This window comes from Sander lucioperca, chromosome 2 (assembly GCF_008315115.2).
Source record: "Sander lucioperca isolate FBNREF2018 chromosome 2, SLUC_FBN_1.2, whole genome shotgun sequence".
Classification (NCBI taxonomy): domain Eukaryota; kingdom Metazoa; phylum Chordata; class Actinopteri; order Perciformes; family Percidae; genus Sander; species Sander lucioperca.
In genome coordinates this window covers 40,068,187-40,086,273 of record NC_050174.1, presented here as the reverse complement: position 1 = coordinate 40,086,273, position 18,087 = coordinate 40,068,187, and the positions used below count along the sequence as shown (strand labels likewise).

At 39.2% G+C, this 18,087-nt stretch overlaps 1 protein-coding gene across 12 annotated transcripts in view; it reads right to left on the bottom strand.

The window, feature by feature from the left end:
- Positions 1-13,481, bottom strand: part of LOC116053998 (protein unc-13 homolog B-like) — a 169,719-nt gene extending 156,238 nt beyond the window's left edge. For 11 of the 12 annotated variants that reach the window (XM_035997398.1, XM_035997402.1, XM_035997410.1 and 8 more), the window contains exon 1: positions 13,225-13,481. In XM_035997398.1, the coding sequence (XP_035853291.1) occupies positions 13,225-13,246 (22 nt within the window). In that variant the 5' untranslated portion in view covers positions 13,247-13,481. The remainder of the gene's footprint in view (positions 1-13,224) is intronic. The other variant, XM_035997430.1, reaches the window with a different exon arrangement.
- Between the last annotated feature and the right edge of the window lie 4,606 nt (positions 13,482-18,087).

Sequence of the window (18,087 nt, the reverse complement as noted above, 5' to 3'; positions counted from 1 at the left end):
CGTGTCCGCCGGAGTGATGTATGAGAGGATGCGTGCTGCTGGTGACCGAGCGTTCAGCTGGTGGGATAATCTCTCCGAGCTAATGCCTTAAGCAGGGCTGAAATCTACCAGACCCTGCTGTATTGTACTGTGGATGAATAACAAGGAGAAAGGGCGATGTGGAAAGCCAAAACACTTTTTGACTAGCAAGAATTAAGAGCAGCTAACCTTTAACCTGATGGAGCATCCAAAGCTTTTTTTGAGTGCTTTATAAAGTGAAGATATTGAGGAAAGCAATGGTAGCTGATTGGGGAAAACAACAGACTGATGTTCACGTGATGAGTCATGGATTGGATTAAACCTGCTGCTGGAGAGCTATACTGTATGCAAACTATTATGTCATACACAGATCTTTAATGCCTGCGTTACAATTACAATTATGTTTTAGCACGCTTCCAGCTGAAATTAAGGCTGTTTCTATTTAGAATATACTGGGCTGTATCATTGGATAATGGGATTTTTTCACTTGATGATTTCAGGTTTTATTGATTTAATAAACACAATTTGGACAAAATTTCAATATTTGACATGAGTCAAACAAAAGAATTAGAAGTATGCTCTGTGTTCAGCACTACTGCATAGACAAAGCTGAAACACACACACACACACACACACACACACACACACACAAGCAGGATTTATGCCTCTGCGGGGGCTCTATGCAGAACTTACACCGTAGCGTATGTAAGTGGCGTGAGGTTTATACTTGTGCGCTGGTCAGAGATGGGAGTAAGTCACACATGGGCAAGTCACAAGCAAGTCTCAAGTCTTAACCTTCAAGTCTCAAGCAAGTCCAAGTCATGTTTTGTGACAATCAAGCAAGTCAAGTCATAGCTTTGTTCAAGCAAGTCACAAGTCAAGTCATACAAAACTTTCCATTTTTAAAAAGCTAAAGACAGTGGTCATGAACTGCTGGAGTTTTATTTGCATTTTTTCCTACTCAATATTCAAAAGACATTGCACCCAACCCACATACATCTGAACAGTTTAAATTTATACAGATACAAAAGCACAGCCTAAAACTGATATTAGGCCAACAATAAATCAACATACATATTTGTTCAATATGCCATCAAATCATGAAATTCATTCAAACAATTCAAGAGTAATGGTTTCTAAGTCAAATAATATTCTTCAAACATGCCTCACTTTTATGGGACAGAAACACATCCTTTAACCTTTCCTTCTCTTAAAGAAAAAAAAAAACATATTCTTTAAGAGTAGCTGAATCCCACCAACTTTGCGTAATTTGGAGAGATTGACTGAGTGTATTTATCACATGGAATGAATAGTATATGTTAATATTTGTCAGTGTATTTGTGAGTGAATGTGTGTGTGTGTGTGTTTGAGAGAGAGAGAGAGAGTGAAAAGTTATTAATATTGGTGAGTGAATGTGTGCATGTGCGTGTGTGCGAGAGTGCAGTGTGTGTTCGGTGTGTATGTGTGCCTAGCTTTATTCACTTACGTCTGCATGTGTGTGTGTGTGTGTGTGTGTGTGTGTGTGTGAGAGAGAGAGAGAGAAAGAGAGTGCAGTTTGTGTTGTGTGTGTAATATGTATGTGTGCCCAGTTTTATTTGCTCTTACTGCCACCTTGAACAAAGAGGGGAGGGTGTGCTTATTCATGGCCCAAAACTGAAGGGAGTTCTGTCCATCACAAACATCCAAATAGTGGTTCAGCTGAATATGGGGACTGGAACTTGAAGTGTCTGATGAAATTCGACGTGGTGGTTGACGTCGGAAATTTTTATAGTGCAGACCTTGCAAACTGCCGTTTGTTTCTTCTTTGCCTGGTCAGATGTGTAATCCTTATAGCCAAACTTTATTATTTTCGGTGCAGAGGGATCCATGACGTTAACTTACTAGCCGTAGCCAGTCTCGTTCGTTTCAAGTCATTTGACTCAAGTCTAAGTCAAGTCTCAAGTCATGAATATGAAGTCAAAGTCAAGTCGAGTCGAGTCTTTTATGAATGTTTATCAAGCAAGTCTCAAGTCCTAAAATTTGCGACTCGAGTCTAACTTGAGTCAAGTCATGTGACTCGAGTCCCCCATGTCTGGCGCTGGTGTCTGCGTTGTTCTAGTGTATCTCTTTAAGAGAATAGCAGAGCCGTATGTGTATGCTGGGGAGTGTGTGGTGTGAGTGCGAGTGAGAGGGCAACGGGGATTCGCTTCGGAGCGAGGAACGACTCTGGAGGCGTAGAGGGAGAAACATGGTGACCACGATGGGAAAGCTGCAGCAGGAAAGGTTAACCCTCTCCTTGATTTCATGTTGTCTACGGAGAAGGACAACCCTGGAATAGAGCAGAAGGAAATACAATGCTACCAAGCCACGGCCTAGCGGACCAATCACAGTTGTTGCGATCTGTGTCGCCACGACGTGTGATTACATTTTTTTTGTCAGGCTACGGCGTAGAGTTGCACAGGGTCCGTATCTACACTTACCTACGTGCGTACCTACGACGTGGATTTAATGCAGAAGCATAAATCGCGCTTTACACAATAGCCTACTCATTTTCCAAAGACGAACTGGAGCCCTTTTTCTTCACTTGTAAATTGTTTAAAAAAACAATTCTGTTTTATTACAACTTTGGTCTTATTTTCCTCTTGGATCAGACAAGTTGTTTACAAGTGTATCCAGATATCTAAACCAATTTATTTGGAAGTACAACTGAAAGTTGTTAAAATAAATGAATAACCCCTCATTGCACATGAAGACTACGACAAGCAAAGCAGGTCAAATTTGATGCAGGAAGTCTGTCTGTAAATTGTAATGAATGTTTAGAATAGACAATTTGGTTAACAATTTTACTGTTTGGCTACTTTCCTCTTCCAAATAATGCCGCGTTCTATTTACCTCGGAACTCGGTTTTAACAAGGTCAAAGTCGTAAACACGCCCCCTGACCTCGGAAATACGAGCTCGGAACTCGGACAACCTCACAGTAGCCCGAGTTCAAAATCCAACATGGCTGCCCCCTGTATCAACAGTTGTGAAAAGCTGCAGTAACATAAAGTTATAAGCACTTCTGTCTTATTTGTGTCACTAAATCAGTCGTTCACACAGGCATGTCCAACTTCTATCTGTGGATATGTTGTTACGCTGTTTGCATGCACAAAAAACGGCGTAATGTGTTGTTATCGACTGGTATTGCTAACAATAGCTAACCGGGCTAGAGCTAATGAAAACAATGAAAATCCGACTTTTAAATAGAACGCATTCAACTCGGTTATGACGTCATTCCCAGTTCTGGCTTCTGAGTTCCGAGGTAAATAGAACGCGGCATAACTTCCAATTTTTACAACGTGTCTGATCATGTGGCTGATACTGTATCAGACATTTTTTTAGCGATGTTCCCACATATCAGTAGATAACTTGTGGGTATAATAAAAGATTACTGGTAGGTATAATGGCCAAACCTCCAAAAAATAAATATGGTATATAGTATAAGTAAGTAGTATCCTTTAAGTTAAAAAAAATAGTTTTCTTAAAATGTTTACCAAAATTGAGAATTAACTACAATTAACTGTGACAAGTCCTTAGTGTAAGAAATCCAAAAACTACATCAACAGTTATACAACCATATCCAAATTCTACACAAGGCTAACAGCCGTCAACAGAGAATGTAATTTTAGCCTGACTTTGAAGAAATAATCACAGTTGAGTAATAGTATTACAAAGCCATAATGATTACATGTCATTTCCACTTCTTTTCATTAGATTGAAGCTCCGACTGGGACCACTTAATAGCTGCTCTGGTGGCTCTGGTTTGATCTCTTTGAAGTGACGTGTGAAAGTGCGGCTTTGAAGCTCAAGGGTGGAAATAACCTCTCAGTGGTGAATTAAAGATGTTTTTGAGCCTCTGATACTTCAAGTCTTTGCAGAGAGATGACACAACAGCTTATTCAGTGGAACACTACCTTGCTGATACTGAAACCTGGCCACATTGAGAGCCCATTTGAGGTAGGTTAAAACAGGTGGAGTGCCCCCCTACGTAGGCTCAGTCCTTGGCAGCGGCACAGGTTAGATTTGACCTGCCGCCCTTTGCATTCTGCGTGTCATCCTCTCTCTCTCCTCCATTTCTTGTCACTCTTCAGTTGCTCTAATAAAAAGAAAAAAGCCCTAAAAAATAATCGGTTACACTTTACTTGAAGTTATCTACATAAGAGTGACATGACACTGTCATAAACATTATGGGTTAGGGTTAGGGTTAGCAACAATAACAAGTCATAAATGTTTATGACATAATGCTTCTGTCATTAAGTGTCATTAGGTTTTTGTCATGACAAGTTAGGGTTAGGGTTAGAGTTAGGGTAAGGTGTGTCATGACAGTGTAATGTGTTCATGACAGTGTCATGTCACTCTTATGTAGATACCTTCAAGTAAAGTGTTACCAAATCTTTTTTTTAAAAAAAACAAGTGGAAGAGAAGGGTAAGTTTTTTTCCTTCTTGCACCTTAGTCATACAGTTGAAACTATTTGCAGGAGGATGATAGACATTTTGACCTGACGATGGTGAAAAGTCAGGGGGTCACCAAGTTTTTACAGTTCATCTTGTGGGGAACTAGCCTGGGAACCATACAAATCTGCGAGCTCATGTTTTATTTGCTCTGGCAGAATCTGGTTCCCCTCTTGTTCAGACAGAATTCCAGACAACCAGGCCCTGGTTGAGCCAATCAACCGTTTATCTCATGTGTGGTGGGTTTCAGACGATGACTGACACCTTAGGGAGCCTTGGCGCCTTACGCAAAATACGTGATTCTTGGCTTGTACATGATGACGTCATTTTTGGCTCGTGCACCCTCATCCTGGACACACTACGCCGAGCATTACCTTAGCTTAGTAATAAGGAGCGCCATTGGGCATTTTTGAAAACAACAAAACAGATTTTTTGAATTTTCTGTTAAAGTACTATTTTCAAATTCTGATGGTAAAACTGGCAACACTCATTCCCAGACATATTGATGCTTTTTTTGTTGCTCTGATGGGTTGAAGGTCTGTCCAATTGCGTCCAGAGGCATTTTGGTCCACAGCCGTTGATAATGCCCCTTGGAATTGAAAAGGTTCCAGACTAACTTGCACTTCAGGCTAGTGGGGGACATACATGTCTGAACCAAATTTCATGGTAATCCATCCAACAGCTGTCGAGACATTTCGCAAAACCACAAATTTCAGCATCGTGGTTGGCGCTAATCACAAACATCAGCATGATTCATCATCTGGGGAGCATAAATGTCTGTTCCAAATTTTTTGCCAGTCCATCCATGACTGAAATTGTCATACATGAAGCCATGCCAGTAGCTTACTTTGGGGTACACCTATATATTATATATAAAATATTCTGAACAAGTAAGATAGAAGAATCTATAAATATGTTGGAGATGTCTTCATTACAGTGGTAAGTGGTGGCAAATCAACTGCTGGGTTTTTGAGCAAGTCATTGAATCTGTACCAGCTGTTCTGATGTTGACCCTTAAACTCTTGATCTCCACGTACAGTACGTACATAATTTCACTGCAGGTCTTAATAAAGTAAAACATTACTTATCAAGCAGCACTTTAATTTTGTGGTCTCACTCAGTCATTCTCCCAGGTCCACTAACACATAAAAAATTACGAGTTGAAGGGGGGCAGCAGATCTGACACGCAGAGCAGGCAGACAGGTGTGGACTTGAGCAGTGTCATTACAAGAGGCCAGAAGGTGAATCTATTTTTAGCTCTAGTCCTTCGAATTACGATGGGTTTGAGTGTGTGGAGGTTAGCAACCTGGTGGCCATGTCATTATCACCCTCTCACTTCCATTAAACAACAGCCCCTCGCCAAGCAACCTAATAAATACAGCTATTGTGGATCTGTCTGTCCCTCCATGTATGTGTGTGCATTTGTGTGCATCTATGCTACTGTCCATCCTTTAACCCTTTACTGAAAGTGAAGTTATTTAGACAGCCTGGTTCCTAATTGCCATATAGTTCACACAAAAAAACCCTGTATGGTACTACTAATGCCATCACGCATGCTAAAGCCACTCCAACAGGCCTGTGTTGAAACGCCAAAACACGTGCCTTATACTGAACTGAATGGTGAACGATGTATCAGCTAGAAATAAGCCTTTTGCAGATATATTGGTATTGGCGTATATGTTGGTGGTGCCCGTTAAATTTAACTGTAACGTGACCGGTCGGCTGTCTCCGTAATTTCGGAAGATATCAAAGAATTGTTGTGCATAAGTTTTCGTACTATATCATATGAGACCGTTTATGAGTATGCGTTGATTTAGTAGCTGTTCTGGGAGTTATCGTCAAATTATAAAAGTCTGAGCATGTTAAGGACCTTGTGTCTATGTCTGTCCTGTTCTAGTTGCTCTTATATACAACTATAATGTAATCTCTCCAATTCTTGTAAAGAATCAACTTTCTTCTAAAGTTCTTTCACAGAATTCTGTACTTGCTGGATGTGTGGTTGGCTGGAGACAACATTCATTTAGTAATTTGTTGATACATTCATTAATGTATGAGCCACTTGAGTCCTAATAATTGTTTAACAACCTGAAAGAAAGAATCTAAATGTAATAAAAACACCTAAAATAACCTAAGATAGACAACAGGCCTACTTTCATGATATTATCCTCCATCTCAGTGTCTCCGGGTGTTTATAATATACAGTAGCATGTATATCTCACATCACTCTGCATAATCACAAATTAACAGATTTCTCCTCCTGCTGTGTCCCTGCTTCACTGCAATAATGAGCCAATTAGAGACATTTTAAGAGTGATCTACTACGGGGAGGGGGTCCAGGAATGGGTCTTCATTGATGATGACATGACAACAGGCACACAGACACACACAACAACAGTGACATTTAAAGGAACTAGTGCAGTGCCCAGTAAAAACAGGCTCATTGGGAATTGGGAATCCGGTATTGATGCTTGCAGCTTTCTAAAGAAACGCTCATGAAAGTGTAACAATCTGTACACTAACATAATTTCAGTCTTTAACCAAAACCATGTCCTAATCCTTAACCCCTTTGAAAAACTGACAGCATCGTCTAAAAGTTAAATAGCTTTACCCAAAGACAAAACACACACACACACACACACACACACACACACACACACACACACACACACACACACACACACACTCAAACAGCTTCAGTGGAGCTGCAGAGAATAAGGAAATTCCCAGGAGTGAATGAGTGTAACTGTGGTAATAAAAAATGCAAAACGATGCTCCAGCAAAACAGGGAGCATTCCCAATCAGCTATACAACTAAATCACACACTGGTGTTTGTTGTCAAGATCCAGGAACATGTTAAATACTATATAGTACATTGATATTAGCTTATCAAAGATGTATTTGCATATATGCTGTCAGAAAAGGTTCTACCTGCATTTTTATGTATATTTCCCAGTCAAGGTTTAACAGTTCACACGTTAAATATATATATATATATATATATATATATATATATATATATATATATATATATATATTTTTTTTTTTTTTTTTTTTTTTTTTACTAGTTATTTAACAGAGACAGAGCTCATTTATCAACAGAAAAAAGAACTGTGATTGATCCATCTGTGGGCAGATATTTAAAAGTTACCCTTAAAATAGAATGAAACAGCATACGGTATGTTATAAAACAAATGTACACAACAGGAAGAATATTTTCAAACTCAGTACATATCCACCAATAATAAGTTTTGTTTTACTGTATATTGTTCCTGCATACATATTTTAATCTTTAATAACCCTTTAAAACTCTCAGAAATTATTACCAAAATTATTAGTAGATGTTATTTTGTATTTATGTAAAGAATAAATATCAGTCTGAGTCACTTTTTGCTATCATTATATATATTAAGTAACGGGTGCTGTAAGAGCTCATTACTGTACTGAGAAGATAACAACAGCTATGCCAGCAGCTCTGTGAGGCTGCACTTCAACACAGCAATGAGTTGTTGAGCTAAATGCTAACATCAACATGCTAACCAGCTCACAATGACAATGCAACATGCCGATGCTAAGCAGGTACAATGTTTACCATTGTCGCCATCTAAATAGTTTAGTGTGTAAGCGTGCTAATGTTTTGTAATTGGCACTAAACACAAAGGACATTTGTCTGTATGTATCAGTAATATTTTATAATAATTTCAAAGTTGCCCAGGACATGATTCTGAGCACTTCTGAAGAAAAAGTGGCCAGCAGCAAAGGAGAGGCTGTCAAGAAGTAGCATTATCATGAAAAGGAGGGATTGAGAAGAAGGAAGTCAAGTCCCTGTCCACACACAAGAATAAACACACACAGGACAGAAAAAGCAGCAGATGGCCAGGGGATTACTCCCCCTCTATCCCCACCCTCCCTCTCCCCAGACGGGCCATGGAGGCTTTACTTGTGTTGCTGCAGTTCCAGCACAGTGCGCTGGTGTGTTTACTGACCTCGTCTGACTGTCTCACCTACAGTCCTTACCTATGGCATCTGGTGGCCTACAAAAACATTTTCAGTTATTATCTTTATGAATCCACACCAGTCCTTTATCTTGCATTACAAAATAAAAATGCACAAGCTCCAGTTTTTGTGTATTGAACCCCTGGCTGCTATCTCGAAACATATGACCAAAAGTCATATATGCATGTATTTATTTTAGGGCTGTCAATCGATTAAAAAAAATAATCTAATTAATTACATACTCTGTAATTAATTAATCGAAATTAATCGCATACATAATTAACGGTGCTTGAACTGATACTTTTTAAGAAAGTAAAAAAAGAAAAGAAAAAAAAAGGGTAGGCTACTAAACAACAGTTGGTGACATTAAAGAACGGCTTGTTTATTGCTAACGCCATATGGTCAAAATTAAATGATTTAATAATAATGTATAACAATAACAATAACTTATTTCACTAGTAAATTGCTGTTGAATGACAAAAACAACCACCAGGTGGGAAAAGGACATTTACAATAACTTCAAATGCACCATGAGCCTGTAGTTTACCAGTTTCATTGAACGCACCGCCTGTGTTGTTTTTCCGATGGCTAAAACACAGTCAAACTTTACACCGTTCAGCGTTAGCTGTCAGCATTTTAACCGTTTTTAATCCAGCTACTAGCTAGCGGTAGGCTAACGTTAGCTGCTGTTGAGTATAGTGTTCACTAGCGTCACGTGCAGCGGTGTTTGTGTTGTAGTCTGTTTCAGAGCATCAGAGAGAAGAGCGCAGACATATCAGTGGCACCAGATTTCGGTAGCCAGGGTTGGCAGGAAGAAGATTTTTACAAGTAAATGTTCCAATTAATGATCCAGACAGCACATTCTCATCTCCCTCCTTCATTTTACAGTCCAATGGTGGAAAAAAATAACGCAGATTAATCCATTCCAGCCGTTCTAGGGCTGGAATGGATTAATCTGCGTTATTCTTTTTAACGCGTTATTTTTTCTCAGATTAATTAATCGGAATTAACGCGTTATTTTGACAGCCCTAATTTATTTCCATTAATGCAGTATAATTTCTTCTAGTCTCGCATTACCAGACCTTCCTCCACAATGCTGCGGAGGAGGGTCTGGCTAGTCCACAAAGCATTCCGAGATGGGAGAAAAACGTGCTTTGGTTTATTGACATTTCTGTAAACCAATCACAATCGTCTTGGGCGGCGCTAAACACCGGACGGAGCAACGGTGCCTCTGTAAAATACCCTCGGGAAGGAACTTGTTTTTGTGGAACGTGTACATTCAAAAGTTGTTTTAGGTCGTGCAACAGAAAACAGATAGTCTAGCTAGCTGTCTGGATTTACCCTGCAGAGATCTGAGGAGCAGTTAACCATAGTCCTCATAAATTGACTGGAGTTCAAAATGCCAACACAAAGAAAGTGTAAAGTAACGGACATCCGGCCAAAATAGGGACATCCGGCGGAATTTCCGGCAGCACCTGAACAATCCCGGAAGTGAAACGTTGTCGATATAGATTTCTTCTACTGCTATCACTTCACAGTAGCCTGACTCAACACTCTGCAAATTATTCAATAGCATATGCATTTATTCCACTGCTAATTGCCATCTAGAAATAGCTGAGTGTGGGACTGACTGAGCTATCAACAGACTGTGTCCTCCCATCCTCGGCTTTTCATTCTGCAGCCATTCACTCTCCTCAGAGGACTGCCAGCAGCCACCATGCAGACTCTGAGTGCCCTCAACACAACAAGGAACAAGCAATAAGGAAAATTGCTTCTGAAAAGTATCACAGCTCTCAAGAAACAAGGATGCCACTCTCCTGGTTTAACTGCATTTCCCTCACTGAGATGGTTCCTTTAATCAGAGAGGGTACATCTGCTATGGCAGGGTTGCCAGGAGAATGAGGGGGATACAAAAATGTCTCTCAAATGTTCAATACACTTTTTATCAGGTAAGTTGAAAGAAAAAAAACTGTCTAAGAACATTAGGCACAGGTCAGCTGAACTGTTTGAAAAGCAGAGGCTGTCCTCCCAAGACGAACGTCAAAATGTTGGCTATCAGTTGTTTCGGCAAGTGTACATACGTGACCTACATTTACGTCAGAGGGACAAAGCCCTCCAAGTGTCATAGTAATTATGATGGAAGCAAAGGAGGAAGTAAGGTGAATTTGTAATAGAGTGACAAAGTTGGGCTGGATGGATGGGTCAACATCAGATTTTCACACAGGAGACAGACTGACTATCCTACTAATGGTCAAAAATTCCACTGGGCACCTTTAAACTACAACTTAACAAAGGTCCAGAAAAAAACATCCATTTAGTGTAAAAGATTCTGCCAAAGTCAACACCTAAACAGTTACAAGATTCTTTTAAACACAGCCATGAGGAGGCAGCAGCAATTCCCACACAGTTTGTTGTTCTCAAGATAAATGAGACTAATTGTATTGTTATAGATGCAGCAAGACTCAAAAACAGTCTGCTGTGAAACACTCGAGTGTGTGTACAAGATTCAGAGAAGGTTTTACTGATACAGGTGAACACAAGCCACACTCTCCATCAACCACTGTGCAAGCTATAAAATAAAATGATGGTCTTTTTTAATAATTCCACTTGGCTGAGCCCACTGCAACCCAGCTGGGACTCACCCCCTCCATCCCTCCAGCCCTCCGACCTCAGCCCTATCTCATTCTGTAATAGAAGTTTGGTGATAGCCCTCCAGCCTTGGGCAGCACTCACACCCAAGATGAGAAATGGTCAAAAACGATCAGTATGAAACAATACGCCAGAGGCTGAGAGTTAGAGATAGGCAGACAATAGTTTGATGGTGCAGAAATCAATCAGCATGTCTGTGAAAGAAGAGCAATTTGTAATCTGGAAAGGAGCCAAAATGTTAAATAAACTGGTGGCAGTGTTTTCTTTAACCTTTCATTAACTAAACTGTATATGTCTGAATACACATGCTCGTTGTCAGCAACAACTTGTTTCTTATTCTTTCAGTTAGACACCTGCACAGTACAACCACAGCCTCCAGCTCTAGGCCACCGGTCAGCTTCATTTGACCAGCTGCAGATCAAGTGACTTGCTTGAGGGCACCTCAACAGTACTGCACTTGTGGCAGGAGGAAGCAATATCTCATTCAATTTCACCTCACTTCCACTTATGATCCAGTATCTCTCCTCTACAACAAAAGCAAGTGCATGGGTTCCATTGACAGGTCTTTTTTATAGGTTGATATTGATATTTCAGGAATAAAGAAGACAATACATGTTTAGCCAATATTCAATACACACTGTAAAAAAAATCAAGCACCCTTGTTTCCCCCCAGAACAGTTTGGAAGAGGACCATGAGACACCGAAACTTTCCACTGAAACAAATAATATTTATTAAGGACTAGCAGCTTAAAGGTATAGTTCGGATTTTTTTTTAAATGGGGTTTTTTGAGGTACTTATCCATAGTCAGTGCACAGTAGATGGCAGTCGGCCCGCCCAGAGTTTGGAGAAGCACATACATAAGGCTTAATGTTATGAATCCACTTTTAACCCCCGTTAAACAACGTATGATTCTGTTGCTTCAGATAAAAGTCTTCAGGTATGTTGTTTGTTAATAATATTACTCATTTTTAATGCCTTGTCTTTTCTCTAATATAGCCCAAATCACAGCTCAGCTTTACTTCATGCTCATACATTCAGGCCTTTTGGTGCACAACACTGTTTTCTCAACTACCTCAAAAGTAGCTTAAGCATTTCTGTACCACAATTTCTTGTTACTTGTCTTGATATACAGTATCTGTTTTAAGAATATCAGCTGATTTATCAGTTTAGCTCTAGTTCTAGGCTTTTTCACTCCGATTAGGGTTAATTTAAGTATTCTAACTTTTCTTAAACTCAGTGAAACATATTCTCCAAAAAAAAAAAGGACATGTCCCAACAATACAGTATATTTAACGAGTATGGCCAATAACACATTCCAATCAAATAGCCACACACAGTAAACAGTGTCAGTGCCACATAGGTCTTTGTTTTAGTCTTTGGTATAACTGTGATCACCAACGCTTTGTCACTTCTGATATAGTTTAAGAAGGTACTGCAGTTCTATGGTCTGTTTCCCATCAACTACTTGTTATCATTGATGTCAGAACAAAGTATTTCCTTCATGACCTCATCCAGGAAACTGAATGTAACACACAGTATAAGGGTTACTGCCCACATGGGGTTTAAATCACACATGTTGCTGGCTATCTAGAGAAACAGCTGAAAACCTTTAAAGTTTGTTCATTTTATGACTCTACTCTAATTAATGAGAGACACCATCAACATACACTTATATTACATAATATTGCCCTTTATATTTTCTGTAGGCCTACGTTTAAATGCTATTCTTTATCCCTAGGAGAGTACTAGAACATTATGCTACTATAGGAAGTCGTGCTGTTTTGCAATATTTATTAGTACAATATCCCAACATCTATGCACAGGATTAGGCTAACTTGGCTTTTTCAGCAAATCATTAAATGCAGCCGAACAGCTCATACTTTTTGTTACCATCCTACTGTTTCTATATTAATTTCATTCATTCATTATTATTATTATTATTATTAGTAGTAGTAGTAGTAGTAGTAGTAGTAGTATTATTAGTAGTAGTAGCAGTAGTAGTAGTAGTAGTAGTAGTAGTAGTAGTAGTAGTAGTATTAATATAAAATAAAAAATAAAAAGGACAACCTGCAGCTATGAAGTGAGACCTTACCTCTGACACACAGCAGGGACATCGCAGCGGGATTCTGTGCAACAGTTCCTCCAAAGCCGATGAGCCTTCAGTGAGTTTGCAGCCCAGTTGCCTGTTGCACAGCTGTCATGTACACTACTCCTAAATGCCGTTTACTTTCCGCTTCATCGCACCGTGTCATAAGAAATGTAGGCTACAGATGTGAGGACGAGGTTGACAAGGCAGGGGTCCTGAGGATTTAAGGGATGGCTGTCACTGGCAAACACCGACTTACTACCGGCTGAAATCCGGTAGAGCGGGGCGGCTCTTATGTTGCATTCAAAGGTTGCAGCAAAGGCAGGAATTTGGAATACTCATCACTCATCCGAATACAGACCATAGACTAAACCAGGGGTCTTCAACGTTTTTAACCAAGGACCCCTTAACTGAAAGAGAGACTGAGCAGGGACCCCCTACTACATATATTGACTAAAATGAAGTTGCATATTAAACTGGGCCTACAATAACGTGTAGGATGGCCTAAAGCCTTTATATATAGCTTTTTTGCATAGAATACTAAGATATTACAGTAATATAGCCTAATAATTGTTGGCATTATTTTATAAATCATGTTTTAATGTTACACATACACACACAGGCACAGTGAATCCTTAGGATTAACTGTATCTGTGGGTGGCTACATTAGTGACTACCTTACCTATAGGCCAGTTAGCAGTGTGGATTTATATTTGCTAATAATATGTTGGATTCATGTTAAGACTTTTTAATTTTCGAAAAAACTTTTAGTAGCAGGGGAGCCTCCAAATAATTTGACTCTGCATTGACTCTGAGGACCCCCTAGGGATCCCGGACATTAATTAACATTAATGTTATGCAACCTGCCACACTGTACTGACCTAGGATGAGTGTTAACATCATTAGTCAGGTGCACTTAATCAAGCTCATATTGGTCAATACATTTTCTTGTGTTTTTGTCTAATATGCAGAAGAAAATGTGCATGGGGTTGGTGTTCAGTGCTGATTGCCATTTGCACCCACATTATTTAAACAGAACTTTCTCAAAACATATTTTCTTCTGGCAAGCTGGGCCCGTCACCGCACACTGAGGCTTTGACGGGTAGCCAGGCACCTGGGGCTGATAGCCGGGAACCTGGGGACGAGGCCTTGACAGGTAACAGGAACTTGGGGCTGAGGCTTGGGCCGATATAGCCGGCAACCTGGAGCAGAGGCTTGGACAGGTACCTGAGAACCTAGGGCCGGGGTTGATAGCTGGGACCCTGGGGCTTGTAGCTGGGACCCTTAGGCTGGGAAGTCATCTCATAGATGCCAGGTGCAGAGCCATGTTAGGAAGCTGTTGATAAAGTGTCACCCAACAAGGTCAACTAATCTATCCCCTCTTTTGAAAAACCCCAAGATATCAATTTCTGTTTTACAGCCACAAGGTCAATGAATTCAACATGTTGCAAGTGAGCAATTTTAAAATTCATTAAACTTGGTTTAAAAAATATAAGACTTTTGAACTTTGCTTCATGAGTGTAATTGTAACCTGTAGTCTTACATGCAATGCTTGCCTGAAGCTTTCCAATAAACAGCAGTCATAGCAGCACCACACTGAAAAAGAAGGCCATGTTTAAACAACAATCTCAGTCTAAATGTGTAATGTTGAGCACAGAAGGAACCACTTCAAAGTGCCATGGCTTCAGCCATAGATAATGTAAACTGAAATGCCTTTATCTGACTTCAGCTAACCCAACAAAACCTCTTGTGGAAGTCTTCCTTCCAAAGTGGTGCTGTGGTAGTAAACCTGCGGTTCAATCATTTTCACTTGTTTTTGACAGCCAATCACAGTTCCTAAAAGGTTGATTGGAAAGAGGTGAAAGTAATGGGGCTGGGTTCGTCATAAAACACGTTCAGAAAAGGGCTTTAATTTAAATTGTGTCAGCTTTTTATCTTTGTACAGTGTATTACAATCATCAATCATCAATTGATATCAAAACAGCCACAATTGCAATGATTACTGCAATTGTTCAATATGACTGAAAACATCAAATAGTATATTTAAAAAAAAAAAAGTAAGTATATATATTTTTATGTAGATCACACTACACATTTTCATAATCTAAATGAACTTTTAGCTGCTAAACTGTAAGGCTGCTTTGATTTTCACATCAGGTGATGCCATCTAGTGGCAGAATAAAAAGTAGTTCTAACCCTGATAACACACATCAGTCAAAAAAATTCACTAATAGATATCACCATGAAACTTCCCCAGTTGATTACTTATATTAAGACAATTATTTGTTGTTGATTTCAGGTTTTCTGAAATTTAAAGTTTTAACATGCAAATGAGGCATTATCTTATTAAATATGTGCTAATTTGCATACATTTTCAGAACAGAAATCTGAACATAGAATAAAGCCAGCTTCAAAATGCTTGTTTCATTTTGTTGACATGTTAGAGTCAAAGGTTTTATCACTTCTTAAATCAGAAAATACTGTCAAATGTTGTGCACCTAGCATGCTTTACAGCAGTAACTACAGGAAGTAATCTATTGGAATAAGAGTTTAGGTTGAATATCTGCTGTTTGGTAAATGCAGTAACATTAGATAACCAGGAGATGGAGCTCAGCCTATACAAGGGAAAAAAAGGCACATTTAAGAAACTGAATGCTACTCATGTATGCCTGACACAGCACAGGTCTTATCACTGTTACTACAAGATTCAATACGTATAAACCTGCGATCAAAAAAGGAAATGATTCAATCTATATTTGGAAGGTATACGATAACCTTTTTTGCCCTTATCCCTGAAATATATTTAACATTAATGCACCACAACAGAGACCAGTAATTATGGTGATAATATTTCTCTGGAGCAGAGATGCCTCACTTTCCCTAAAGAAAACGCACAGCTACATAACAGCGATAGCCCATGTACTAATAAGGATAGATAGGATAGATGTCCTGTTAAAGGACACGTCAACAGGGTATTCTTTAAAACATTATCCAGTGACAACAAAGCCAAAAATCATCTTGTAGCATGTAAAGCAATTTTTCATCATGACTTATAGGGTTAGACATTCCTATTTTCATTTGTTATGTAGAAAAAAAAGTCTTGCTCTTTTACATTTTCATGTGCAGTGTGAATATTAAGTACTGTGGAAACTCTATCAGATGTCTGGTGAAACAACATTGTTACTGATGATTTTGTTCTTCCAACTTTTTCCAAAGTAAGTGATATAATTGTATTATATTAAATTAGCCACGGTTTAAATGTCAATGGTCGTTTTACACCAGAGAGTGAATATAGCTGGCCAGAGCTTGAGACTGATTTTGGTGTTTGACACCATCTCAAAGGCTTTTTGGCACTTTGATATCTTGTATTATCTCCAATTTTCAAATGACATATTTTACCACCAGTTTTAGTACAGAAACATTTTAAGAGGAAAATAATGATTAGTTTGTACTGAAGGTTATTGTAAATGTCATGGTTGTGAATTTCTGTTTGCTCATCCATCATTTTTTTTCCCTGTTTGCTTGTTTATACTTCGTGTTTAACTCTGCGGCCATTTTTGACCCTGCCACTCCCATCTGCCTGCCCTCCCATCAGTTGATTCACTTACCTGCTCATCCTCCCCACTAACCTGTTCTCCACTCCCTCATTAGCTCCCTACTCTCTGCCAGATTGCCTTTGTGCTTTATGGCTTAGCTTCTTTTTTTTTTTTTTTACCCAGTTTGTGTATTTTGAATTCTGCCTCAGCCTGACCCCTTTGTATTGTTTCCTCCCTGGATTTTTGCATCCTTGTTAAGTAAAGACTATTTCCTTCTACCTCTGCATCCTGGGTCGTGCTCTTGGGTTCTTTTGTCTTTGAATTGTGACAGGAATAGCGTGCACATTTGCACATCCAGACATATTTCTGTAAAAAACAGAATGCAACGTCAATGGTATTGTACCTCATATGATTTCATGTGACAAATAAAACAAAATTTGATTGATTGAGCTCTTTTGGCCATGGAGAACTGTACGATATACTCCATATGAACTTCTAATGTATTCTATTCTATTATATTCTATTCTTGTATTAGTTTCATTTTATTAGTTGCATCTTCACAGGTGTAAAGCACTGATGTCCAGCTCATGCCTGCCTGAACTTCTGATTGCTCTTAGTCTTAACTGTATATAATCTGCAGTTTTAGATTATTTAAAGCCCCATATTGAGTGGTGGAAAGTAACTAATTGGGGGTGGCAGTAGCTCAGTCCGTAGGGAGTTGGGTTTGGAAGCGGAGGGTTGCCGGTTCAAGTCCCAGTATGGACCACAGTACAGAGTGTGGATTGGTAGCTGGAGTGATGCCAGTTCACCTCCTGGGCACTGCCAGGTGCTCTTGAGCAAGGCACCGTACCCCCCCACCAACTGCTCAGGGCGCTGGGCCAGAACTGGCAACCCACTCACTATGACATCTCTCCATTTGTGCATGAATAGGTCCTGAGCATGTGTGTGTGTATTTCAGGCCTGTGTGTAGTGATTTAAATAAAAGTGTAAATTGTAATTTCCCCACTAGGGATCAATAAACAGTATAAATTCATTTAAGTACTGTACTTAAGTACAATTTTTAAGGTAGATTTTTTTTATAATATTGAGCTACTTTATACTTCTACTCCATTACATTTTGGAAGCTAATTTATCATGTAAAGCACTTTGAAATGGTATACTGTACTGTACAAATAAAATATAATTTGAACTGATTTCAATACTGATTTCAATATGTAGAATTAACAAATTCACAACATAATTTCAGTTATCTTTTTTTTTTTTTTTTTTTAAAGCTAACCTGGCTGAGTTGACAGGTTTATGAGTGCCAGTCGTCCCACCCAGGGTTAGATAA